This window comes from Calonectris borealis, chromosome 1 (genome assembly GCF_964195595.1).
Source record: "Calonectris borealis chromosome 1, bCalBor7.hap1.2, whole genome shotgun sequence".
Lineage (NCBI taxonomy): Eukaryota > Metazoa > Chordata > Aves > Procellariiformes > Procellariidae > Calonectris > Calonectris borealis.
Genome location: NC_134312.1, coordinates 33,794,217 through 33,821,283, shown reverse-complemented (window position 1 = coordinate 33,821,283; position 27,067 = coordinate 33,794,217). Strand labels below are relative to the sequence as shown.

The following is a 27,067-nucleotide window of genomic DNA, read 5'->3' as shown; positions in this document are numbered from 1 at the left end:
CAAATTCTAAAGTCTCGTACCACTCCAGGACACTTTCTCAGAAATATTATGCATATTCAGAAACTTTGATTCTTTGAATCTTTGATATTTTAATACAGTTCGGAATTTTCGTATCGTGATATCCAAGCCAGAAAGACACTCTGAAGTTTTACAGACAGGGTGGCTAGGAAACACATCCTTTTGCCTGTAACTTGAGATTGTTTGATCTGGAGGTCATTGAGAGACTCTAATCTTTTTAGAATGTAGCTTATGTCTTCTGCCCTCTTAGTTTTGTGCAAGTTTCTAAGGGAATTTTGTTTAGTAAGAACTGAATCATGCTCTTCCCGCCTCCCCCCCACCTTTGTATCAAAACCCAAAGGAAATGGAGTGGGTTTAGACCCAGTCCGTGCATCTTGAGGGACTCTGCCTTGTTTTAAAAGAATATTGGTGTCAATTCTTAATGTAAATGAAGTTGATAAATATTATACAAACATTCCTAAATTGAAGTGTTTCAAAATTTGAAACATTTGATTTCAAGATTTCATTGCCTATTTGGCACGTATCTAAGTACACTACCTCTTTTTGATATAAAAAAATTACAATACAGATGTATATATTTTGATATATACGTATTTATAATGTATTTATAAGTTAAATAATACTTGAGGTATTGAGCTGCTTATTTTCATGGAGTTGCACCACCAGTAAATTTGACCCATATATCTTGGATATTTTTCTTTTAGACTACTCTAGTTTCATTGGTGAAGGGATTGAGGCAATGATCCAAAACTTCGTGAAAGAATGAATAAATTACAAGCTAAAAAGTATGGAAACCATATGTCACATTATATAATGTCAAGAAAAATTCCATAGCATTCTGACAGCTGGCTAAAAGTACTTTGTTCTAGTGTAGATTTTTATTGTATCCCTTCTTTCCACAGTGTATTATTGGTTTTTTGTGTTTAGTCCATGCAGTAAGATTTCTGGTTTATTGTATTAATTTTCGTCAGAGTGGTTCAGGTTTTCTGACCCTAATGACAAGAAGTTGTTTTTTACTTAAAGCATGAAAACAGAGAGTATTACAAATTTGCAAAGATACCGTAAGGTTTTAAAACTGAACCGTAATGACTAGATTTAACACTTTTGTGCTAGAAGAATTGTAGAATAATCTATCTTAATTGAGTTCAGGAATGCTGCTTTGTTACTTTCAATACTAAACTTTTTTCCTTTGAACAGTGTTTGCCATACCCACGTGCTTTCGTATTCTTAGGCAAACAATCGCCTGTTACCTGACAAAAAGTTATCTTGGAATATAATCAAATCAACTGTTAGTTGGATCAATGGTTATGTTTAGATACAACAAATCTTCAGATACATAATGCAGATATATATACAATCTTGCAAAGCTTTCATGTATAGCACCAATGTAAAGTAGCTATACTAGAGAATAAAATATTATTTTTAGCGGTACTTGGCTGGGAAATAATTTGACACACAGTGGCAAGTTAGGAGATTTCCAGTGCCAAAGCCCTGGCCTGGTACCTGGGCAAAACGTGTAATGTGAACACACGTTTTGTTTTACTCTTCCTTCTGCTGTTCAACAAGCGATAACTCTTTTACTCATCTAGTATGCTTTTCTTAATAGACGTTTTTTATGGTGCCTTCACTTCAAGGATGTATTTGACTACTAACTGAAGCTTTCCTTTTTCATCTCAGTTTCTTTTAAGATTTTGATATTTATCTCTTGATTAAATGGTCATATCTTCTTTTCTAGTCTCTTTTTCTATGCCTCCTAGTTGTTGCTGCACAGTAGAAAACAAGTGTAAGTTTCCCAAAATTCCTGATACATATACGCTTTTGCTGGCTGTGTACCTTTCATTTTATATATTTTCTTAAAGGTTTTATGGAGTGTGAGGAGGAATTACACTGAAGGAGTAAAATAGGCTATTCATATCTGGGAAGACAATACCTTCCAGCTTCACATAGTGAGGCAAGTTTATTCTCATTTTTTGGATGACAAGAATTTTGATATATTTAGGAATTTGATTTTATTTTTGGTCCCCCATAGTTTTTCAGTGCTTACCAAAACCCTTGGAGAGCCAGGTAGCCAAACAGCAAGCTTTTCTGCTTAGGCAGTTGGTGATAGCAGTTGATGTTGCTTTGGAAGCTTTGTATTTCATTAGGGCTTTCATTCTTGTGTGAGTGTGGATAGCAACCTGCATTTTATCAGAGATATTTTAACCAGGTATGTCACAACTTGAAATATATGTTTGCTTCTCACCCTTTCTCGTTCCTCTAGAAAGAATACATAGCTGGATTACTGAATCCAGGTTGTAACTGAGTGTTACCTAAAGGTCGTTGTGGTAGTCTATTATCAGTAAATCTTCACGGCATATTTGAAACCAGATAGCTTACTGTGTGCATGTTTTATCTGAGCAGATGCAGCATAGGAAGCTGCTGTAACTTGAAGGTAACACGTACTGCCTCAAAAACAAACAGTTATGCCTTTGCTCTGTACCAACCTCAGTTTTACCTCAAACGATCAGTCTTTTTGAGGTGTTCTAGGTTCCTCATCTGAACAGTTCCACATATAGTCATTGTACAACTTTGTTGCTAAGCTCTACCAGTTGCGGTTCAGAGCATGGCAAAGTTAAGGTCCATCTTGAGGTCTTTATTTTCTGTTAGATTTTCTTGAAAACATCTACATTTGGAACTTTATTTGAATACTAATGGAAGAGGATTTATACACTCTAGTGTGAGTTAATTATAGTGCAGTCATTAGCACTTTGTTTTCTTACATTTTTTTTCTCAGCATGTTGGGCTTCATGCTCTCTTACTTCACATTTATATTGTGCAGTGAGATATCATACATCCATTTCTTTTCAAAGTTAAGACTTATGAAGGGTTTTTCCTAAAATTTTATCATGTACCAGTTGTGAAGTCAGATAATAACTGTAGAATTCTTTTCTTAATTACTTTAAAGTTTTTAAAGGTATTTTCTGTAATTAAAGGGACCTTAGATTAAGTGAACAGACACAACTTTCCCAAGAATAGTACTTGTGCAGAGTGCTTTTTCGCTGTTCTAACACCATTAACAGAACAAAACACTGACAACAAACTAGTCATGTCAATTGTATTTTATTGTTAGTCAAGAAATTGAGTATCACAGACAAGTGTTCCACTAACTGTTATATTAAATAAGTCCCACAAAACTACAATTTAAGAATGTTAGTTTTTCTGAATTCTTTGGGAACAGTCTAAATCTGATTGTGCTGAGGTGTCTTTGTGGTCAGCAATATAGGCAAGATTTGACCCTTACAGAAGATAATTATATTTTGTTTGTCTGAAATGTTGATAAAATAAAGATTTCCTTTTTTTTTCTTTTCCTCACTCTTAGGATTTTTATGTAATTGCATAAGTATTACTTGTGATTTCAGAGAAAATAGGCATAAAAAGAATGGATCAGCTCATCTTCTAAGTTACATTTAAGTGTCAGAAATATCTTACTGCTATTACTGCCCTTCAGACACATAATGTAATATTCTTTAAAGTGGCTGTTTTTCTAGTTCTGCAGTTTTCTTTTTAGTTGCTCCAGAATCATTTCAGTGTAATTCTGTCTTTGCACTTGTGGAAGAAATCTATTATTACTTTTAATGAATATAAATTTATTTTTTAAGAATTGACATCCCCTTCCAGTGTTGTTACTGCCAGGCATCCCATTGACTTCTGCAGGAGCAGAAGTAGCCCAAACTTGCATACGTAAAATATTTATTTGTTTTCATTTTAATGCAAAAAATCTTGCTATGTATGATAAGTGCCTTCATTCACTTTTTCTAATGTATAAAAAGTATTTATATCTTTAAAGATAATCTTTTATATTAAAAGGGAATTCAGAATCAGTGAACTTGGTTTTCAAAACCAACTTCAGTCTTTTACCTCTACTGCTGCTGCTGCCTAATGTCGAACTTCAGAATACCTCATTACCAATACAGCACATTTATTTAATATCCCACTGGCTGAAATCTTAATGTTAGCATATGCTATTCATTTTTTAAAACTTTGGAAATGGGGGGTGCCTTTTCGGAGATAACTGATAACATGTGTCACTACCCAAATAATGTCATAAAACAGACTTGGGATAGTGGATTTCATTTAGGGTAATTCTGATAAAAATGAAAGAAAATACTTGTTTTCAAAATTCAAAAACAAATATTTGTGTACTGTTCATCAAGTTTAGAGGAAATTTCTCCATTTTGGTGCTATGTTGCCTGTATAGCTTGAAATAATAAATAAGTTATAATGTATGTGTGATAATTTAATTTAATGACTGTGACTTGTGTCTGTGAAATACAGTTGCATTTTAACCCTTCTTTTTTATGCATGTTTTGTGGCTTTGTGTTTATATTTAATGTGTCCTTTATTAAGGAATGCTAATGTTTAAAGTCCTTAAAGAAATTTAAAAAAAAGGGGGGGGGGGGGATGGGAACTAACCACTTTTGCTGAAAGTGAGTTTTTTTACCACTGAGTAATCTTTGTGTTGCAATGAACTTCATATGATATTTTAGTGACATTGTTTTCATAGAGGAAGTTCTTATACTTGAACAGAAAAAAAGTATATAAACATTGTTACATCTGTTATTGTACAATTGGACTGGAATAGGTAGTTGGCTCTTTGATGATAAAGCTTCAAGGTACTAGCTGTTGAACGTTTTGCTGGAGCTGTAATTTTATGGCCCAGTCCTGCTCCGACTTAGTCAGTGACAAAAGACATAGAAAACTGAGGATTATAACATAATGCTCAACTCTTAATCGCAAAGATATAACAAAATGTTTTACATTCCTAAAACACTTTTGCGTGAGGAGGTTTGCAGAACTTTCGGACCCTCTGTTTTAAAGAGGACAAGTAAGAGAGGGGCATAGTCAAAGTAAAAAGAAACCAAACAGAATATTATGGAAGGGGGAAAAAAAACAGGTGGTCCTTAATACCATTCCTAAATACAGACAGCCATTTAATGAGAATGAAAGGAATGTAAAGCTACTGATGTATTTATTTATTTTTTGCAGAGTTAGAACTTTCAGAAAAGCTGAAGGGTTCTGGGTGGTCAGATTTCACGTGAATATCATTCTGAGCTGCCTGTATATATGTGGCAGTTTTGAAAACCCCAGTAACAACTCAATTGGTTCAAAGTGGTTTTGAGACCCAAATTTAAAAGTTATTAAACGTATATTAAAGTATTAGCATTTCCTAATATTTATGAAGGTTAATACACAAATGTTTTGGTTACCTGGCATGGGTTACGAAATGAACAAAATGATGCATAGTTCTCTGTTATGGGAATTCCTAGTCCTTTCTTTGAAAACTGGTAATTGTGGGAGACTGGCACCTCCACTAAGACAGACCGCTGTATTGATCAGTATATGTTCTAGCATGCATCTGTCTATGGCCCTTCCACTTCAGTGAGAAGCAGGATCGGGCACTTAGATTTCCTGCTGAATCAGTCCTTCAGAAGCTTGCATGCGTGCTCACATTTACGCACATGACTATAATGTTGGAAAGATTGATCTGTAAGTAAATTGAAAAGGCACAGAAGAGTGGCTTAGGTCAAAAACAAACTGGAATTCAACATGTGAAGGTAGGTAAAATATTGTATTTCTTATTATCTAACATACACTCATAAACATATTTTCGTGCCCAATTAATATTTAAAATAATTTGTGTTATTTTTCTTAATTCTTCAGCTCATATTTAGTTAGGTGCCATAGAGAGTTATATTTTTGTACGCTTCTAAAAAGTTTGAAAAAATTCTGACAATACTGTACTGTTCCAGTATATATTGCTTGGTATTTCCAGTTTTCTTGAAAGTTCAAATCAAAATCTTAGTTTTTAATCAAATGAAAAGTGAAATGATACTTTTTATAGAGCAGACAGACACATAGAGCTCATGTATTTGTTACTCCTTTAATTTCTGAGCAACCATTTTGCTGCTGCTAACATGATTAAAAATGATAAATCGGAGATTGCAGTTGCTGGGATCCACTGTTTCTTCTCATGCAAACTCAGCTAAAACTAATTGGTCTACCATTGTAAGACTGTGTTATCTCTAGTTACTTTTGTAATTGGTTAATTGAAAGGACCCTATCACTGAAGATAAAAAAAGAAGAATCCATAAAATGAAGTTTTAAATTGTGAAATGTATATAAACAAGTGCTTCTTCTGTGCAACCCCTTTGATTGTACAAATGTAGCTTCCACACTAGAGATCCTCCATCATGTTAAAAATATGGTCCAACTTTTATTGTGAAGATCTATGAATAAAATGTCACTCTCAAGGGGTGAACATTACTTTTCAGTGAGAATGCAGATGATGTCATTCCCATGCATTTGTTCAGTTTTCCTGAGCTTCGCAAGAGGCAGGAGGCTATCCTCCCTGTGATGCAGTCTGTCAAATTGTGTCCGGTTGTTGGAAGCAACAATGGATTCACTTTGGGTTGCTGTTTGGTTTTCGTGGAGGTTTGTGAACACAACTGCTGGATGGACACAGATACATCTGTTGTTCTCCATTTGGAAAATGTGTCTGAAAATTTATCTATTTATTAGAAACAGAAAAAAACCCTGCATTTCTTTTGCTCACACTGGATTTCCCTGAGGTCTCCTATCTCCATTTCTGCCACCCTTCTTTCTTGATGCTTGCACTTTACTTACTATTTCTCTCCAGTGCTGCTGCCTTCATGTAATTGCTTAAAGGTGTTACTAGTGTTACATGGCTGTGGAATAAAGATGAGACTTGCTGAAGTCTGGCAAGTCAGCAATGGTGTAATGGTAAAAGTGCCTGTTCCAAATACTTTCTAGGAGGTATCGGAGGCAAAGAGCAGGATTGCTGTTCAGTCTTGTAAATTTGACACAAAAGTATACTTGTAGGTTAAGATTTTCAGAAAGGCCTAGCGAGGGTCTAGCTCTGTTCCTGTTTGCCACTGATTTCAGAAGGAGAGGTAAGGCAGAATTGTCTGTTGGGTTGTTTGTTTTTTTTTTTAATTTAGCACTGTTCCGCTATTTTTAATTGTGATTTCCCTCAGCCATCTGTCTGTTGTATATATCATTCAGCTGAAAGGTAATAAAAGTTAAGTACACGTACCAGATATATTGTTGCAGGAATGCTGGCTGAACAATGTAGTTCTGTTCCCTCCCTCCCAGCAATTAATAAGCTGATCATACTTCTCATTGTTTTAATATATACTGTCATTAATTACAGTGATAATGTTGCTTGAATGAGGGCTGATGGTGAAGTTCTTAGCAGAGGTACATGCAGACCCCTGAGTGACACTTAAGACCTGCACATGAGGTAGCAGAGCCTGCCAAACGGCTGCTGAAAGGAGGCAGAAATACCTATTGTTTTTCTGATTCTCAGGTGGTAACCAGATGCAACGGACTCAAATCAAGAGCAAGTTATTCTTCCTGCCTTATTATGCAATTCAATTTTTACTGTAATTGAGAGATTAAATGGAACCTATAAAGGAAGTGTTAAATGAGATACCAAATGTGATTTGTCATTATTGTTGAAGGAGAACATATTAATCATCAACTCATGAAATTGTGGTTATTATTTTTAAATTTTCAAAAATATCAAGCAGACATTAACAGAAACACAAAATATCTTCAATTAGCACAAGGCTTGTTTTTGCATCTCACTGATGCTGTCATGTAGCAGTGTTAGGATGCCTGCCACTGGTAGATGGTTCTCTCTTACAACAGGTTACTGTTGTATCTAACAGTGAGTTCTTCTTCCAGGGAAGCTGAAACCTGAAAGAAAGTAGTATCTGGGGGACAGGTCATGGCAACTGAGTCTGATTTTGGACTTTGTCTCAACTATTCATGTTCGAGTCCAATAGAGTATGATACTCATTTTCTGTGAAAAAATTCCCTCTTTTTCTAGCCTTTCTTGTATTTTTGCCACTGTTCTGTTCATCTTGTTTTGTTTTCCTGCTCTTCCACTGTGCCACACAACCTTCCATCAACACCCACACTAATATCTCCATAATCTGTGTGAAATGGCTTTGCCACAACATGGAATGCAATAATTGTTCTCTGATGCCTTGGATTATACTCTTAGGGAAAATGGGAAGATAGTAGTCTCCTCCCTGTATGACATGTTGACTTATTCTTCTCCAAAATTTGAGTCAAATTTGGTTCTTTGTTATGAAACTTAAACTTGAATATTGCTTGAGCCCAGATTTTCCTTTCTGAATTAAGTGATTAGTATTTTTTAGGCTATACAGTGAACTTTTTTGAAAGGCTTTTGTTTTATTTATCAGTTCTCAGTCCCCCTAAAGCTTGAGATTTTTACCTGGCATCAGGAGTTTTCACTCTTTATAGGAGCAGAGTACTGGCGTCACCTCCAAACAAGTCAGACAACACTTTTCTTTTGAAAGAAAAAGGATAGAACTTTGTCTAGAAACAAAATCTTGTCTCTTGTAAGTTGTAAATTAATTTATTTCTTAAAATGAAGAGTAATAAGACTTTTAAATTTTTAGGAAAAAAAAGAAAATGCAGGAAGAGTAGTTATATAATATGTAAAGTCTGATCAGTCATTTACAGAAAAAGTTTCTGAAAGTTTCTTTTTCTTTAATGAGGACACCTGAAGTAGCACCTGTGAAATACAGTTCTTTGGGCACTGAATTATTATCTGAGCATGCCCTTGAAAAGAACTTGGATATAACTGAATATCCACCAGGATCTAAAGATATAGGTAGTGTAAAGCCAAATCCTACAATTGGTAAAGTAATGTTGCAGCTGTTCTGGCCGTTCTGTTCTTGTGTTATTGTAATAGCTAAAAGCTTGTTTGAAGATCTAATTGTGCTATGTGCTATGTAGGTGAAACAAAGAGAAGATTGCTGACTGGAAAAGCTTAGTCTCATTTTGTATATAGACAGGTTGGGAATACACGGCACAGTGAAGCCTGGCTGAGTATCACAGTAGGTGGGGAGCTGAGCATGGAAACAACCTGTTTTTCAAATGCTTTGTAGTTGGCATCAGAAAGCATGCCAGGCTTTAGGCAGTGATGAGCAGAACGGTGGTGTCGGTCGTGAGGGGGAAGGCATGACAGGGCTTTCAAGGGAGGACTTGGTCATCTGTTTTAGTTGTGCTAAGCTTGAGGTAATGGAGAGTACTTTGAGACGTCAGAGAGAGAGGCCAAATTAAGACTTATGCACAAATCTAACTAGAATGAATAAATGAAATTCTGTGGATGATCATTAAGTGGAATTTCAAGAGTTCTGGTTTTGATTTTTCCAACAGCTGCAAAGAGTATGGTTGTTCATCTACCATCCAGGCAGGTTGCTGTTTTGCTGAAAGGTCTCCCTCATTAAGGCTACTGCCAGCTGCACAGGACAAAAAAATTCAGACCATGTGGTGGCAACTTTAAATATTGTCTAAGATTCCTCTGTAGCATCATCAGTAGAGTTTGACTTCTGCAGATGTGAAATCATCTTACCTTCAAGATCTGTCCTGATGGTTCTGACTTTAATATAATGGAAGGGTTTGTTTGGGTTGGGTTTGTTTTAATCAGGATGTCTTTATTTTTAAGAGGAATACATTAACACTTTCCTAGCCATATGTATCCTCTCATAGCAGTTGTACCTTCCTGTTATCCACATCAATCCTAAAATCTGTCTTTAATCCTCTTTATTCCTTCTTCTTTCCTACTTTTTCTATGTATGTATGTATATGTATGTAGTTTCTCATTTATGTCCACCTATTAAATAGATAGGCTTCAGCATGCTTGGAAAATAATTATTCAGGGGTTTTCTGTTGTCCTTCAGATGAAAGTTGAAACAAAATTATTATCTTAAAAAGAATCCAACAAAGGCTGCCTTTTTATGGAGTGTAGAGTACTCAATCCTGCCAGAAGAGTCATGGCTATGGACAGTGGACAGGTTAGATGACCTCAAAAGAGTCGCTGCTGTCTCTCACTGTTCTCAGCTGCCACGTGCAGACTAGCTGTCAGGTCGTACTGCAGTGCACTCCAGAGTCTCCTACAGCCACACTGGGATGGGTTTGGAGAGCACTGGTGTTCACATCCACGATACGTACCTGGAAGCCCTGGAAATCAACACAGGAGTGGTGGAAACTTGGTGTGTGCTTGGTTCACAGCCTGTTATGCAGCCAGAGTACGTAGCCAGACCAAAAATGTGGAAGCGCTTCTTGGGCTGACCTTAGAGAAAATGATTACTGCCTCCTTTTGTTGTTGAGAGGAGTGAAGTTAAGAAATTCCAATATTAGATGATGATACTGGCTGCAGATGATACTTGGAGCAGATTGTTCTCTGGTTTCCATTCCACAGAGAGCAGTAGGTAATGGCAGTTACTTTGCGTGAAGGTTGTCCTTCCTGAGCTGCTGTGTTGAGAGAATGGCTTCTGAAAGGCAAATTTACTGTCATGAAAAATAATGAGGGAGCTGACCTTTAACAGTAGTTTTCTTTATAAAAATCTATCATATATTCTACTTCAAATTTACCATTTTTTTTGTTAATTATAAGTAATTGAGGTGAGATTGTTGGGGAGGAAAAATGGTCTTCAAATTGAAGATTTTGAAGTAATGCTGTGCATAAGTTTAACTCAGAACAGTACTTTTACATGAAAGCTATCAGAATACAGAAGAGTGTTCTCCTAAGTACTGTAATGTTGATGAAAACTGCTTTATGTATAAAAATAGTATCAAATGATACTTTCTGGCTGAAGTTTAGCTCAACGTTAACTAGAAGAACATGATTGTTATCTGCAGAATCTAGCTATAATAACTCAGGTGTTAGGTATTGCAATTGAAATACTAGGGTATTTTTGGAGGATCCAGTCACAGAGGAAGGAGGATGACTTTCTTCATGTGTTAGAATAAAGAGGCTCTGAGACTCTCGAGCCTACCTACATGTCTACTCATAATAATATCCTTGCTGCTTATATTGGATGGAGAAGGATTTGGGGATAAAACTTCATTTCAGAGGCTGTAATAGATTTTCTCAATAATTTAGGTGAGGGAAGGTGGTTGCGGAATCGTGGGCTATCCAGGCTTAGCAAGGAATCAGAAAGGACTTCAGGCAGCTCTAACAAGTTCATGGAGGATTCAGTCTTGAATAGCTAATCCAAATTTGTATTTTTGTAGGTGGTAGTAGTTGCAACAGCTAAAAGTTGTGGCTTTTTTCGTGGCTTAGAACTGGCAACTTGTACTGTGAAGTCTTACTATAGAGCTTGAACAGAAGAATATCCATATTTTTGACCTCTCTCTGCCTGAAGCCTGGGAAAGAACAACAGTGAAACATCACAATTACCTGTTTGGCTTAGAGAGGTGTGATTGGAGCGTGCATTGCTGGGTTGTCTATACCTAGTTTGGTTTTCAGATGTGCTACAGTACGCTTTGCAAATGGTTTTGACAGGTCCAGCAGTAGGAATTTGGAGATTTACCCCGTGTCACTGACCTCGAGGGACCATCTGTCAGTGTCATGGGAGCCAAAGCTGTGCTGTGGACTGAACTTTTTGCAAAGTGTTTTCAGGATGATGCTTGTGTTGCATCTTACTGAAACATGGGGAGTGCTAGTTTCTCCCCTCTCACATTTTGATACACAAGAGATTAAACAGATTCAAGGGGTGCTATATTTCCTCATGCATCAGACAGGGAGGAATTAACTGTGGAGGCTATTTGGAGTATTCTACAAGTAGACATCACTCAGCTTGAGAGAAGGGGTCCTGTTGGAACTCACTGGGCTCAGCTGTCTGTGCGTTTGGTCATTAGAAATACAGTCTTGCTTGATTTAAAAAAAAAAAAAAGTTACTGGGCTTAGAGATCCAATCAAATTGTGTAGTAGGAATGTCATCTAGGTAGTGTTTGGATCAGGGGTAGCATTGCAGCATTGCAGGAATACGGCTCACACTTACCGGAGGGAAGTGTGTTTATTATTAATTTACGTCAAAGATCCTGTGAGGTTTGCAGTATGATTGCAAACAGTACTGCAGAAAGTAGTTTTCACTGTAGATCTTATCTTCCAAATGTCATCTAGAACTTTGCAAAATGGGAAGGCCACAAAAAACTTGAACAAAGAAGAATAATACTGGATGTATGCCTGTTGGGTATATACTTTTTGTCATGGCATGTTTTAACTCTAGTGCTTCAGTTGATACACAGCATGTAGTCTTGGATACCTTCTTGTGAAAAACATGCAGACAGTTTGGAGTGTTCAGAGGACAGCAACATGAATGGTAAGAGACTTGGACAAAGTGACAAATGAGGAAAGGCTGGGGTAGCTGTGTTTTTCAAGACCGAGTCTATAGCAGAATGGACTGAATGAGGTATTTATAGTGGTTATAAAGAGGTGAGTGTTTCTGAGTCTGCTAAGGGTAGAATGAGAAGGAACCATCTTATTTAACAGTAAGAGAGACTGTCATTAAATCCAGGGATACTTTTTCTAACTATAAGGATGGTTATACAGTGGAAGAATAAATGCAAGGGAGGCTGTAGCATCCCTGTCATTGAAGACTAGGCTGACACAACTGCTGTCAGGAATGGTGCAGGTACAGCTGATCCAAACTCTGAGCAGCATGACGGATTGGATGAAGTCTTTGAGTCCTCCTTAGCCTAGCCTTCCTCCCTTCCATCGCCATAGCTGCAAAAGCACATTTAGAAATGTGGCAAAGCAGACTTACAGACTGCAGCTGCAAGAAGGACTCCATCGAATCAAGATATTTTCTGAACATGAGAGGACTGATATGACACTGAACTTTTGAAATGAAGCTATACTGGATGAAGCTGCTTAAAAATATCTTCAGTGGAACTTCTGTAGTTAACATAGGTATACCTTAGATGTCACAGTAAATCATACGCATACCTCCTGGAGTTCAATCCACTCTTTCTCAGGAGTGATGGAATGTTTGATCTTTTGTAACCGTGGTCCTTTCTGAGTGCTTGAGCTAATGGCACAAGTGTTTGTACTTGTTTTAGTGAAGAATTACCTATTCTGAATCAAAGAATTCAGTAGGACCTAATTACAGAGTCTGTGTTGCTTCTTGACAGTCATCTATGTACTTAAAGGAAAGAACAACTTTTTGAATACTTTTAGCTGAAAAGTGCCTGTTTCATGCTCAAGCATCACAAGGACCCCTGGGGAGATGCAGCTAACAGGGAGGAGGCAGGCATAAGAAGAGCTAGTTCTAATACAGCAAATGAAAAGTTGAAGTAACTCTCAACTAAATAATGCTCAAAGTAATTTTTACGAGTGTCTTGTGCAGTAGTGGTCCCAGTCTACTTCTAGCATAGTTTTAAAAGAGCACAAACCGACTTTTGGGCCAACCAGAGACCATCAAAATGCAGTTTGTCAGACAACTCAAGCAACTACTGTGTTTAACCCTGTAGGTTTGTAATTATTCTGATCCATTATATAAATCTGTCATTTCTGTTAAACTGATCTTCCTGTCCAGTCACATAAGTGCCTGACAAATAAAGAGACAGAGATGAAGAAAATACCTTTTAACATTCATAATATGTTTTATCCTTTTCCAGTGCTACTGTTGTGGCTTAACCCCAGCCAGCAACTAAGCCCCACCCAGCCGCTCGCTCACTCCCCCCGGGTGGGATGGGGGAGAGAATCAGAAGGATAAAAGTGAGAAAACTCGTGGGTTGAGATAAAGACAGTTCAATAGGTAAAGCAAGAGCCATACGCGCAAACAAAGCAAAACAAGGAATTCATTCAGTACTTCCCATCGGCAGGCAGCTGTTCAGCCATCTCCAGGAAAGCAGGGCTCTGTCATGCGTAATGGTTACTTGGGAAGACAAACGGCATCACTCCGAACATCGCCCTTCCTCCTTCCCCACAGCTTGTATTGCTGAACACAATGTCATATGGTATGGAATATCCCTTTGGCCAGTTGGGGTCAGCTGTCCCGGCTGCATTGCCTCCAAGCCTCTTGTGCACCCCCAGCCGACTCGCTGGCGGTGTGAGGAGCAGAAAAGGCCTTGATGCTATATAAGCGCTGTTCAAAAATAAATAAAATATCCACTTGTTATCAATACTGTTTTAGTTACAAATCCAAAACCTTGCTCCATACTAGCTACTATGAAGAAAATTAAGTCTACCCCAGCCAAAACAGTACAGTTGCAGTACGACTTTTAGTCACAGTGATTTATATTTTAAGTCCCTTTATATCTAATATGAATACAAAGAGAAACTTCTATGTGCTTTGCATTTACTGGTCTGTTTTTCAGTCTCCAGAAGCCCACTGAGCTACCAGCCGAGCTACACAAAACATTCCCTTGAAAGAAAAGCTTAAGGAAATTTAGAACAAAATCCACCAAATAATCCAAGGTCTTCAACTTTTCAATGAAATAATAACAATAGCAAAAGAATCAAAAAGTTTTTAGTGAAACTCTGCGTGTCAGCTGCAAGAAAGAGCCTTAATTTGGTAGGAACCGATGATGGCATGCCTGTCTGAGAGTCCGTCTGTGCCACAGGAAGCACCGGGAGTTCTGTCGGGCCGATCCTCACAGAGCTTTATTGCTATGAAAAAAAACCAAACAGATGAATCCTAGTTACCAGTGTTATGGAATGACTTTGAACAATAGTAATCAAGTCCAGCTTTTTACTGTAGTTTTATGTTTTTAAAAGAAGCTGACATATGGGAAATATTACTTTAGCCAATGTTGAGACAAGTGCTAGAATTTCTGTGTGAAATGGTTACAGGATGGTTTTTTCAACTTGCATTTTTTTTTAAAGAAATGTTCACATTTCTTTTGAGATTTAAAGTTCTTATGGATTGTGGTTTTTTTCCTACACATGCAACCTGCAGAAAATGTATGGAAAATGTACTCTCCATAAGCCTCCAATTGCGTGGAATGTCATACAGGTAAAGCCACATTATAGACATATTGAGCCACAGACAAGGACCATGTTGTTCTTGACCATGTTCAAGTTTGAATGGAAGGAGGTCAAGCAGCAAGAGGGTTAAGTGCAGTTGTACTTTCCCCAATCAGGAGAGTTAAGCCTTGGGAAGATCGCTAGCAGCACAGAGTGGGCAACAGGCAGCGAGAGGACCATGTTCCACAGATAGCGTGTAATAGTGCGTTAGGAGCTCCAAGAAGGAACACAGGCTTATGAAGGGCAAAACTCAGCCTTGTAAGAAATGCGCTATAGGCTAGATGCCCTGAAAGGACACGAGTGGCTTCCAGAGCACAGAACAAAGCCTCATTCCTGGACGAGTGAGAATTTGACGCTTCTTGCTGATAATGCAAAGTTGAAAGGAAGCTGGTCAGGCAGGAGTCTTAGCTCAGGGTGTGCAATATGCAGCTCTCTGAGGAAAACACTGGTGGTGGCGATGGAGCTCAAAGCAAGATGTCTGCCTGTAAGCTGTATTTAGATGCCTTTAGCCACTTGGGAGTCCCACTTGGGGATCTTCTATGGAACCTATATTTTTCATTCAAAGAACTGAGCAGCAGCTATGCTCTGCCCTTACAGAAAAGTTAAGAGGCATCCCCACTTCATATTGATTAAAGCTTTTGATTCAGCGTTTGAGAGACCTGGTTTCGTTTCTTTGGTATTCATTCTTTGTGCTGGAGGATGGGCAACCCTTCTCTACTTGTCAGGAGTCTCCAATGAAAAGCTGTATTGGACAGGAATAGTCTTCATTTCTCTCACTGAAGGTGGATCACTATCCAGTAAAGAACACTGAGCCTGCCTGCATCTGATGCCAAGGCATTCTGGGAGGAAACGGTCCCTTTAAGAACTGTTTTTATATATTATCTAAGGAATGAAGCCAGAATAAGTTCAGTTGCAGGAGAATACTGTACCTACAGAATAATATGCCCTCTTGAACCATTGATGATCCTGAATCATGTACATCCAGGGTGAGTGCATTAGCTTTTTCGTGTGTTAAAGAGAAAAAAATTAGGAACATTTCTCTTTCTTTGGTTGCACTATAAATATCATCTATCACTGTGTTTTGTAATGTGCCTCCTTTGCCTGCTGTGTACTCTTAGAGCAATTGCTTTCTTTTTATAAGTTATTAGTGGAAATAGAGGAAAATCCGTTTTCAGGATGCTGACCATCCTTATGGGCATCTAAAGCACTGAGCTGGTCAGTCTGTTAAAAAGTTTGCGCATGCTTGTAGAATTAGACTGTTTAGCACCAAAGGAACTTTTTAAGGTCCTTGACTGTGGCTCGGGGCAGCCTAGGTGCTTCTGTAACTGGTACGTATGCAAGGCTTTAAGAATAACAATCCTGGAATTAGTTGCCTAAATTTTATCAAGATCCTATTGAAATTGTAAAGAGTCTGAGCCTTAGAGAGATTTAGGTTTCTCTTCCTCACGCTGATGTTGGTGGGAGATGCTCACTGCAGCAGAAATAAGAATCTGGCCCTGTGGGACCGCGCTGAAGCGGGCAGGAGCTGCTCCACACGATTCCAGGAGACGCAGTACCCCAAGCACCTGATGCAAGCAAAGCTGCTTGGAGGTGCTTCTTAGTTCGACAATTTACTTGTTTTTAAGTTTGGGCAATTGTATTTAAGCAGAGGTTTACAGCTGCTTAATGTCTGGGGGTGTTATCTTTGAAAAATATCAGGATCTTTCATTCCTTCAGTGAAACAACAAGCACACATTCACCTAATGAATTAAACGTCAGTGTTCTTTCATGACTTAAGTAAAAACCAAAACAAAACGAAACAAAAAACAACCCAAACAAAACAACAACAACAAAAAAACCTAACAACTTCAAAAGCTCGTAAGCTAAAACCTGTAATATTAGGATACTAGTGAATTACCTCTTGCACAGTGAAGTTTCTTTTTTCGGTGTAGGATCTATTCCACAGGAGGTTTGGATACATGGAAACATAGGATCAGATCTGTAACTTGAGGAATATGTGAAAGAATAAGATAGCAAATCTATATGCAGAAATGCTGCCTCTGTATTTCTGGAAAACTTTTACACTTTGTAAGGCTTTAATGCATTTAAGATTTTTCAACATAATGCCAACCTGTTGAACATGTCTTTTTAAGTTGTTAAAGATAACATTAAATTAACAAGGAGTGAAAAAAATCCCTGGAAAAAGTTATTTAAATGTGGATTTTTTTTGGTATGAGTTGGCAACATTCTGTAACTTACTGTATCTTATGGCAAGGAGAAAAAAAAAAAAAATCAGATGACTTATCCAAAGCTACATTACTGGAAAGTTAAATTATATTCCTTATAATTAAATGATTTTTTAAAATACAAGAATATTTTTAAAATAATTAAAAATAATTTCTACCTACAGATTTTAAGTATCTTTCATTTGTGTTTCTGCATTTAACATCAAGATAACATAGGTTTCAGCTAGCTTGAGTCATCAAAGCTAAATAGTATTTGAGTGAAAGAAAGTTTAAGTAGTTTTGGAATAACTGTTCATAAAGCCTCCATTATTTTTAACATCTGAACTGGTATTTTCCTTTCTGAACTCCCTCTTCAGCTTCCCATCTAATATGATTGAAAACAAATGTGGATTCTCTTAATTCCTGTATAATTGTACTCTAATTACAAAATTCAGTAGAATGTCTTTATGAAAGAGAACTGCAAATAATCTCTTTATACAGGCATTGCTCTATAACTACTAAAAATATCTTATAATGTGCTAACTTAACACACAAATCTTCAATGTCTTTCTTTAGAAGAAAGAATAGCACAAATTATAAAGATTAAATTAGGCCATTTAAATATAAAAGATATGTAACTTAGTTGAGTTTGGACCAACGAAGAGGGAAAAAACCAAAACCCACCAACAAAAAAAACCCAGACCCAATTCTAACCTGTGTAGAAGTAAACATGTAATGTTTTATCTACTGGATAAAGATATTATTGGAAGATCTTTAGAAGACTAAGATGCAGGGTAAGAGATTTCTTTGCATATTCTATTGCTATTAGCAGCCATTAGCCCTGTACAATAAATCTCATTTTTGTTGAATAAAAGATATCTGCACAAGCTGTATAAACAAATATGAATATATGCTGAAAAGTGTTGCCTTAATACTTAATGTTGAGGGCAATGAGCAATTGAAGAGGGAGATTATTCTATGCTGCGGTAGCCTCACCTCCTGAAGTGGGGACTTCTTAGGACGCCTTCTTTGGTTGCAGTTCTCAGTCTGGAATGCCATCCCCACAAGGACTAGAGGGGCTCTGTCTGACAGCCCTCTGGAGCCTAATTTATGCTTCACAGGGGAAAGCCCTCGAGGAAGGAGGGGCATGTGGTGTTTTCCTAACACGTCGTAGGAGGAGGTTAAGTAATTCTCTGCTGCACTTCACTTACATACTACTGAAGAATAAAAAGGAAGCATCTTCAGAGTTTAGGGGTCATTTATGTCTACATTTTGTGATTGAAATTCCTGAAAAAAAGCTTTAAGGGAGAGTAGAATGAATTATCAAGATAATATTAGCATTTTAGTTTTTATGCATACCTGTTGTCTTGCCTGCTTAGATAATTAAATCCTCTGAATTCAGAGCTGAGTTTTCTGAAAGGCTTTTATAATTATATTGTTTGCAGAGTTTTAAGTTTTCTGACCTACGTTATTCATAGATAAAAGTTTTGGGTAATATTCGTTATCTTCCTATCTTAAAGTAGTTTCTAAATTAATGAAACATAAAATGTAAAACTACATGAACAGTATTTTAAAATGATAAATTGAAAAGTTTTGCTGAGAGAAAAATGATTTAATTTAGAAACAAACATTCTTATTTACCAGAATTGTATAGCAGACATGCAAAAGGCAAGTTGTGGCCAAATCAGTACTCCTCCTTTTGCGATTATAGCTGCATAAGAGAAACATACTATCCATTGTATTGTGTGATAAATTAGATTTATTGCTTTATTCTGTAAAGATTTAATTTTAAACACATTGACAGTTTCAATTAAACCTTTAGGATTACACATATAAATGTTTAAGGACACATAGGAGTCCTTGTGGTATCGAGGACAAGTAAGTCAGCTGAGATTCTGTTTAACAAAATGTAGTTATTGCTATTGTGAAAAATGTTTCTTACCTAGCAGGTTAATTTATTATAGTTGCTTTTTCTATATTTTAAAAACTTTTCTCCAGCTGTTGTTCTCAGGCAAATATTTGCCATGTTTTGTACTGAAAGCTGTATGATCTGAACTGTCCTGAAAATAGAAGATACACATATTTAAAAGTGCTTGGTTAAGTTAGCGTGTAATGCTAATGATGCAGATGATGATGTAACATAAAAGGAAGAGAAATATCTTCGATGCTTTTGAAGAAAGTCTATATTTAAATCCTTTTTTTTCACATCCACTTAGAAATTAAATTTTGATTTGAATATTAATTCTCTACCGGATTGTGTAGGAAATGTTTATCCAAGTCTAAAATAAAGTACGGAGGAAATCCTAGAACAAATTAAGCCCCTTCTCTTTCCAGACAGAAAAGGAATTGTCTCCATTGATCAAAACTTTTTGATAGGATGACGTAAAATAGGAAGATTAATTACAAGATTTTTAAAAAAAAAAAAGTGCTTACATTCACAATGCTCATGGTCCAAGATAAGTCAGCTGAGTAGCCACCTAATTTGGAAGTGCTTCAGATGTTCCTTGTTTGACTGAAAGTTCCCTAGGACCTGCAGCTCTGCTCTGCGGGTGAATAGGGCAGCCCTGATTTGGAGAATTAAATTCAAACCTCACTAAAGTCTCAGAGCAGTCCAGCAATGCAGCAGAGGAATGGCCCGTTCTCCAGAAGAGCCCGGTCTGTCAGACACGCTCTAGTCAGGGCTAGTGCGTACTGCTGGGGGAGGGGGGGTCACAAAAATGTATCTGCAGCCCCATTGGTTTTACATTGGAGGGAGGGAGGGAGGTCCTAGAGCTGGTCATGTATATCATAACGACTTTCTGGAGGGAACAGAATACCGGGGCGGCGGGGCAAGGCCGCGCCTCCGAGGACTGCACCATAACCTATAGTGCCTACTTTATACCTCTTCTCTTGCCTCTTTGTCACATATAGCAAGATACCCAAAGCTCATGGAAGGGAGGTGCCAGAGCAAACACGCCTTCGTAGCCTAACAGCTGGAAACATGCATACCCACGATTTTGCATTTTCCTTTCTTTAATGCTTATGACAAGCATCACGCTTACGTGAAAACAGCAATATGCGTACTGGAAACAGAAGGCTGCTAGAGCATGTTCTTGTGAGATCGTAATACCACGCTGTCTCCTGCGTGGATACGGCTGGCTGAGCTCAGGTATTTGTCAACGACGACATCAATGAATGAACAAGACGTGAGAGATGTTTGGCATCAGATCAGTAACTCTCAGTACGAGAGAGCTTACACAGAAATTTCAGACACGTACAGTAGATGCGTCACAATACAGAAACTTATTCCTATAATCATAGAGTCCATTTTGGGCGAGGCCACAGCTTCTTCTGGTTTTCTTATTACTTTGAGATTTTTAGTAAAGTAATGAAATACACTTCTCTTTTCAGTGTTCTGTTTCCTGTGGAAAAGGTTTGAAGTTTCGTGATGTGCATTGTTTTAATAGCTTGCAAGCTAAAATAGAAGAAGGAAACTGCAGACATTTGAAAAAACCACGGACGTACAAAATATGTAGAGCTGGAAGATGTCCTGCTTGGAAGGCCAGCAGATGGAGAGAGGTATGTAAAATCTGCTATAATTATGTTCTCTACAAGAGTACAAGACAAGATCATATTCATGACATGCTGCTTCAACAGAAATAATTGTCAGGAAGTTTTTTTATATGCACATCGCAATGAAATCTACAAATTAGCAAGTAGTTCATTATATTTTCTTTTCCTTTCTTTTAAGAGTAATTAAAAGTAAATATCTATGAAAACTGAAAGTATTTGGTAATCTGAACCTTGGACTGGGTAGGTACTTAGGACTTTCCTCAACTTACCTTGTAAATTCAAAATAACAGTAAATTATTGAAGTTTATTTACCTTCAGTGATGAATTCAGTAGTATCACTGTAATTGCTATCATAGTCTGAATACTGAAGTGAAGCCAGGTTTGTGGGGGAAGGACAGGAAAAAGGGCTTGTGGGCACAAATACTGCCCTTTTCCCTGGTTTGGTCTTGTAAAAGATCTCTTACGTTGTTGTGAAATTGTGTGTAACTGAGCTCATGGCAATATTTTGCATTTCACTCACTTTTTCAAAATATAATTCCCCACATTTGATAAAGACACGATACCACTCTCCACAATTTGACCACACTTGATAGAGCAATATCTACTTTATGATTAGGCTTGAGTCTTTAGGTAGGCTTTGGGACCAAATCGTGCTTCTGACAGGTGTAGAAGGGGGCTATCTATCTCAGCAAGCCTTAGTGTTGTAGTGAAATAACTTTGGCCAAGAAGGAGGAAAAGAGGCATGTGGCAGAAAGGATTTGAACCTTTTTAAACTCCTCAGGATTCAACATCCTTAGTACTGTCTGCAAAAGAAAAAGAAGTATCCTCAAAATACTGCACCATTTGCAAGATTTTGCTAACCTGAAAGACTGAGATTTTTTTCTTTCATTTTAATATTTGCATTTTAAAACAACAGATGAGACTGTCAGTCTCTAATAAAGGAATGATGTAAACTCAGAACTTCAACTGTTTGATCTTGCAAAAATGTAAACTTTTCCTTTGCATATGCCTATAGTCATCGTTCCTACTGTGAATTAAGATAAGCAGAAAGATCAGTCTAGGTAACTCAGATGCATTTATTTTCCGTATTTCTTACAAATTTTGATTTTAATTGTAGTTTTACATGTTCAACATAAATTTCTTCAGATACAATGAAACACTAGTATGGTAGGAGCTGTGAAGTATATTTTAAATAATATCCTAAGAACTTGTAATAATGGCAACTGTACCACCTTCTGGGGACTGTCTCATTTCACACTGACATAGCTAATTTTGATCAATTTTAGTGTTCTGTATCCTGTGGAGTGGGGATTCAGCAAAGGGATGTCTACTGCCAGCTGAAGGGCCTGGGTCAAGTCAGTGAAGCAATGTGTAACCGTGATACCCGGCCCGCTAGCAAGAGGCATTGCTGGCTGCCCGCCTGCGTGCAGTACCGGTGGTTGGCAGATGGATGGGAAGATGTAAGTAAGGCTGTCAACTTGTATTGAAGTAACTGAGTGATGTCATAAGTTTTCTCCCCCCCCCCCGATTTGGATACATTTCTAATAGCTGTTGTGTTGCAGAGTAACAAGTGGCCGTGCTGGATATTTTGAAGGTCAAGCTTGGAAAACTAAAGAGTGTGACAAAAAATGTCAAAGGCTTTGTTTACTCTCTTATACAGGATTTGGTTGTCTACTGTTGTAGACAAAAGCTCTGGTGGAGTTCTGAGCAGATCCCTCTTGACAGAACTGGGTAATTTGAATACAAAGTTCTTTACATAGTGCATAAAATGTTTAATAAAACCTCATTATGAAATATCATTTTTAAAAAATCATTTTTTAAGAATAGAAATACAAATGAAATGTCAGTTGGAAGTAAAAACCTCAGCAAGGAAACCTTTGGACAACAGTGTTTTCAAGAAGATCTGTATGGAAGACTTACCAGAAAAGATAAGAAGCAAAATAAAACTCAGCATTCTCCTACCAAATATGCATTTTCATATTTAAGAAAATCTAAAGATACCTTCAGGAGAGAGCTGTCATTTTTAAAGATGGGACGACTATTTTATATATGTTAAAAATTTAATAACTTTTGTATCCCTGTATGCAAACATACAAAAATATATAAAGAGAGAGGGGGAGAGAAAACCAAACATTATGTATAATACCTGAAATGGTGTACAGAAGAGCCCGTCTTTTACTGTAACATTAAAAAAAAACCCAGTTTGTGCAGCTGAGGCATCTCAATAATCTGCACTGTTAGATTTTCAAGGGCAAACCCCCTGAAACTTTGGATATGAAGACTCAAAAGTCTCAGGGACACTATGCTGTAGAAGTGACTACTGTTAATATATAAATCATTTGTTGGCGCTCTGCAAAACTGGATTATATTCAGGCAGTTCAGACATATATATTCCTCTGTTAAGCTATGTTGAGGGAAAGCTGACAATACATGTTTCTTCCAAGTGTTCTCTCCTCATATGAAGCTGTTAAAATCACGAATTAGTGGAAGTGGCTCAGAATGTCCTTTTAGCACAAATACACACTTTCAGAGAACGAGGGTGAATTTTCCTTTCCTGTCACACATTTGTATATTCCAGCTGGGTATTCGGAGCTCTCCACTACAAATGCATTGTGTTTCACCACATCTTCTGGCTAGTTCATAACTTCTTCCACATAGATATTGCTGTTTGCTTGAAATTCCTGTGTTCAGTTCCCTTCTCTCACCAGATTCATGTATAGCCCTGTACATCTAGTATTAATAGTAGTTCAAGTGTTTATCCATCTGTATTCCGCTCCTGGTGCAGCACGTTCTCCACCGACCTCGCCACGTTTTGCCCAGCTGCCTCAGCTCTGAGCGCTCCTGTGTCATTTCCTCGCCTCACCAGTCACAGCACAGAAAAATGTCCAGATCTAGCATTCTCCAGCTTGCAGCTGGGAGGCTGGCTGATAGCAGCAGCCAGCATTCTCCTACCAAGTACACATTTTCATACTAAAGAATGTCTACAAGGCTAATGTATAAAGCATAATGAAAAGAATTCTTCTGCCTGTCCCCATTACCTCATGAGTGGCTTATTCCTTATGTGCCTAATATTCTGAGCTGCTCCATGCCATTAAAAGATCAGGTGTTTCTGTAAGTTACCCCAGCCAAATGTAGCCATGCTCCATCCCCCAATTCAAGCCCACAGCAAGGAAGTTACCAAGAGGTCGGAGCCAGGCTCTCCACAGCGTCGCATGGTGGGAAGGCAAGAGGCAGCATGAGTAAGATGAAGGCCAGAGAGGTTCAAACTGGATATCATGAAAAACTTTTTCTCCATGAGGACAATTCAGGCAGATGAATGGGCTGCCCAGGAAATTTGTGCAGTCTCCGTCCTTCTGAGGTTATCAAACCTGACTTGATAAACCTAGAGGTTTCCTCTAGCAGAGCTGTTTTACGATACAGCATCTGTTTTTTACACTTCAAGTTGCCTCTTTGAGTCAATAATAATAAAATTTGAACAATAGGCTTGATCTGTGTATCAGACCTTGATGAATCTTCTAACTGACTGTTATTGGGTCCAAATTAGTATTAAGTTAGATTCAGGTCTGACTGTAGTAGGTGGTGTTATTGATTATTGCCTCTGCTGAGACAGGAGTTTGTGTATTTGAGCCTTCGTTCTTTAACACAGCAAGATCAAACAGGTTAGTTTAAGCACCTGTAGCTGGGGACATGCTATTGACACGTATTACTTAGCCTGTGCCTCCACTTTTCTGGATTCTGACAGCAGCAAGTGTCTTGTCCTGTCCCGGCAGAACTGCGATGACTTTCCATCCCACCATCCTGCCACAAAGTCTGAGGATACTGAGGGCAAAGGCACAGGCTCGAGAGATACTGCTGCCCAAAGCTGCTACTGGCTTCACTAATATACAGTCTTGTTTTCTTTTGTTTTATCAGTGTAATGTCGCGTACATACTTCCAGGGATTCTTTTTGTTTTGTTTTGAAGACCAACTTACTTCTTTCATGTCTCACCTAAATCCTTTTTTGGCTTATTCCTTTTCATACAGAAGAGCTTTTTCACTCAACCTATCATCTTGACCTGACATTTTCATTTTCTCCTCAGTCTCACACAATAGTTAGGGTGTCATGTCATTATACACTATTGGCTTTTTAGCTGATTGGAAGTACCTGAACTTGAAAACAAAGTAGAGGATTTTGATTCAGTAAATAATTCAGTCCGACACTGATGACAGATGTCATAAAAGTTGTTGCTGTCTGGGTTTTACTGGTATGTGGCAATTAGCAAATAACTCTGTTCTGTAAATGGCTAGTTTAAGTACAAAAACTGTGACTGTTTTTCTCACACTCAGTGCTCGGCATCATATAGGAGAAAGGAAATATACCGGAAGGTTAAGTGTGTGGATGAAAACCAGCTCCAAGTGGATGAAAGCTTCTGTGATCCTGCCACAAAGCCTCCATCAACCAAAAACTGCAGGACAGCTCCCTCTAAATACGTTGTGCTTACAGGAGAACTGTCACAGGTAAACTAATGATACTGCTCGCACATCTTTTATATAACTTTGCATTTAAGAATGTTATATTGCTGTAAAACATACATTATGTGTGCAGAGAAAAAAAAAATTGCATTTTCATCTGAACATGGGTGCCTAAGCTTTCTCCACATTGAACCTTCCAATCAGCCATGATTTATTGTAGTGACTGTTATCAGTCTCCTGGTAGCCCCCCTGGGACCTATGAACACCAGCTAGAGGACAGCTGCCCCTACCACAGGATTCCTTTGCTGGTTCCCAGGAAACTGTCTTGCAAGCTGGTCTCACTGAAGTAAACAAAAACCTTTTCCTTGATTTCAGTGGAGTGGTGGATCAGTGCCTTGTTTGCCTTGCACGCCTGCACTGCCTACCTGTGCGTGTCTGTGTGTGTGCTGCAGCTGAGAGGGAACTGCTCGGGAACGTCTGTGAGCTCTCAGAAAAGGGCAGCATGGGACTTTCCATCTCCTTGCATGCGTAACTATTGTAGACCTTCACTTCTGCACACTGACGTGCCAGCCCCGAGGTGGCACACACGGGATTACAGGTTTTTGCCAAAGCCAGACCTGTGATCAGAGCTGACTTACCTGTGATTGCAATGCTGCAGAAAGGTTCCGTTTCATAGAAATAATTCCCGCGCTTGGGGATTTTATTTCAGTGCTCAGGCCGCTGTGGGTTTGGTTACCGGCAGAAGATCACATACTGTGTTGGAATCCACTCTGTTCAAAATCAGCATGCCCATGGCCTTCGAGCTGTAGCGTACCGAGAATGCCCGGTGGAGCCATCCCCATACATTGATAAATGTAATATCAAAGGATGTTCACAAGCAGCTACCTGGAGAGCAGGAAAGTGGAGCAAGGTGAATACAGATGTGCAAGCTCATTTTTGATAGCTGCCTCAAACACAAATGAATGCCAGGACGAATTTGCAGACATAATTATGTTAATTATTTACTACCTTCTAAACTAACTCTTGATGGCTATCCATGTCTAGTGCTCAGTGTCTTGCGGAATGGGGGTAAAGGAGAGAACCGTAGAATGTACAACTGAAAATGGCTTATCCAGTGACTTGTGCCTGCCACGTTTAAAACCAGATGCCAGAAAGATCTGCCGGGAGGAAGAATGTAAGTGACAGCTGCAATTTTCAGCTGAACCTAATGTTTTCCCAGGTTAGTCATATAAAAGCTATAAATTTATTTGGAGCACAATTATGCAAAAGTAAGTCCTAAAACTAATCTCTATTTGTGAAATACTAATATGTTTTAATCATTCATTCTGAAGGTGAAATTTTTACCACCTGCAAAGATATCCAGGTCAAAAAAGGGATTAGAAAGGATGGTGAATACCTACTTAACATTAAGGGAAGGACGATAAAGGTACTCTTAATATTTATGAGTTTTTATGAGCACATATTTTTGTGAAATAATACTTTTCTAATAAAGATTTTGCTAAATGGTTGTATTTTCTTTTGCAGATTTATTGCTCAGGCATGCACTTAGAGAATCCCAAAGAATATTTGACATTGGTAAAAGGTGAAGCAGACAACTTTTCTGAAGTATATGGATTCAGGTACAAAAGTGGTTTTGTAACTTTATGAAGTGCATTTATTTCCTCCAAAATAAAATCATAAAATAATACTTTTGTGAAAACAGATGAGTAGAAATTTTTTTCCTTGATTTTCTGTTTTGAATATCCAGGTATATGAACACAGAAATGCAGAAATGTGGATACTTCCAGGCTGAAATTGTGTTAATTGCACTAAATGATTATAAAAATTTTCTATCTTGACTTTAGTAGAAATGGTGTAGAAATTAGCGTTTCAGTTGAGCCAAGATTAATAGCTGAGCTTCGTGTTTAGTAACTGTTCTTTAATATTTTTTATGCAGCATAGTGCAATGCAATTATTTTTCACTACGATGCTAAGTTATGGAAAAATGCCA

General features: G+C 37.9%; 1 protein-coding gene across 1 annotated transcript in view; it reads left to right on the top strand.

The window, feature by feature from the left end:
• Window positions 1-27,067, top strand: part of ADAMTS20 (ADAM metallopeptidase with thrombospondin type 1 motif 20) — a 106,720-nt gene that overhangs the window by 74,899 nt on the left and 4,754 nt on the right. The window contains exons 29-35 of the mRNA XM_075148138.1: window positions 20,464-20,631; window positions 21,912-22,085; window positions 24,952-25,122; window positions 25,787-25,987; window positions 26,122-26,251; window positions 26,409-26,503; window positions 26,602-26,696. Of these exons, the coding sequence (XP_075004239.1) occupies window positions 20,464-20,631; window positions 21,912-22,085; window positions 24,952-25,122; window positions 25,787-25,987; window positions 26,122-26,251; window positions 26,409-26,503; window positions 26,602-26,696 (1,034 nt within the window). The remainder of the gene's footprint in view (window positions 1-20,463; window positions 20,632-21,911; window positions 22,086-24,951; window positions 25,123-25,786; window positions 25,988-26,121; window positions 26,252-26,408; window positions 26,504-26,601; window positions 26,697-27,067) is intronic.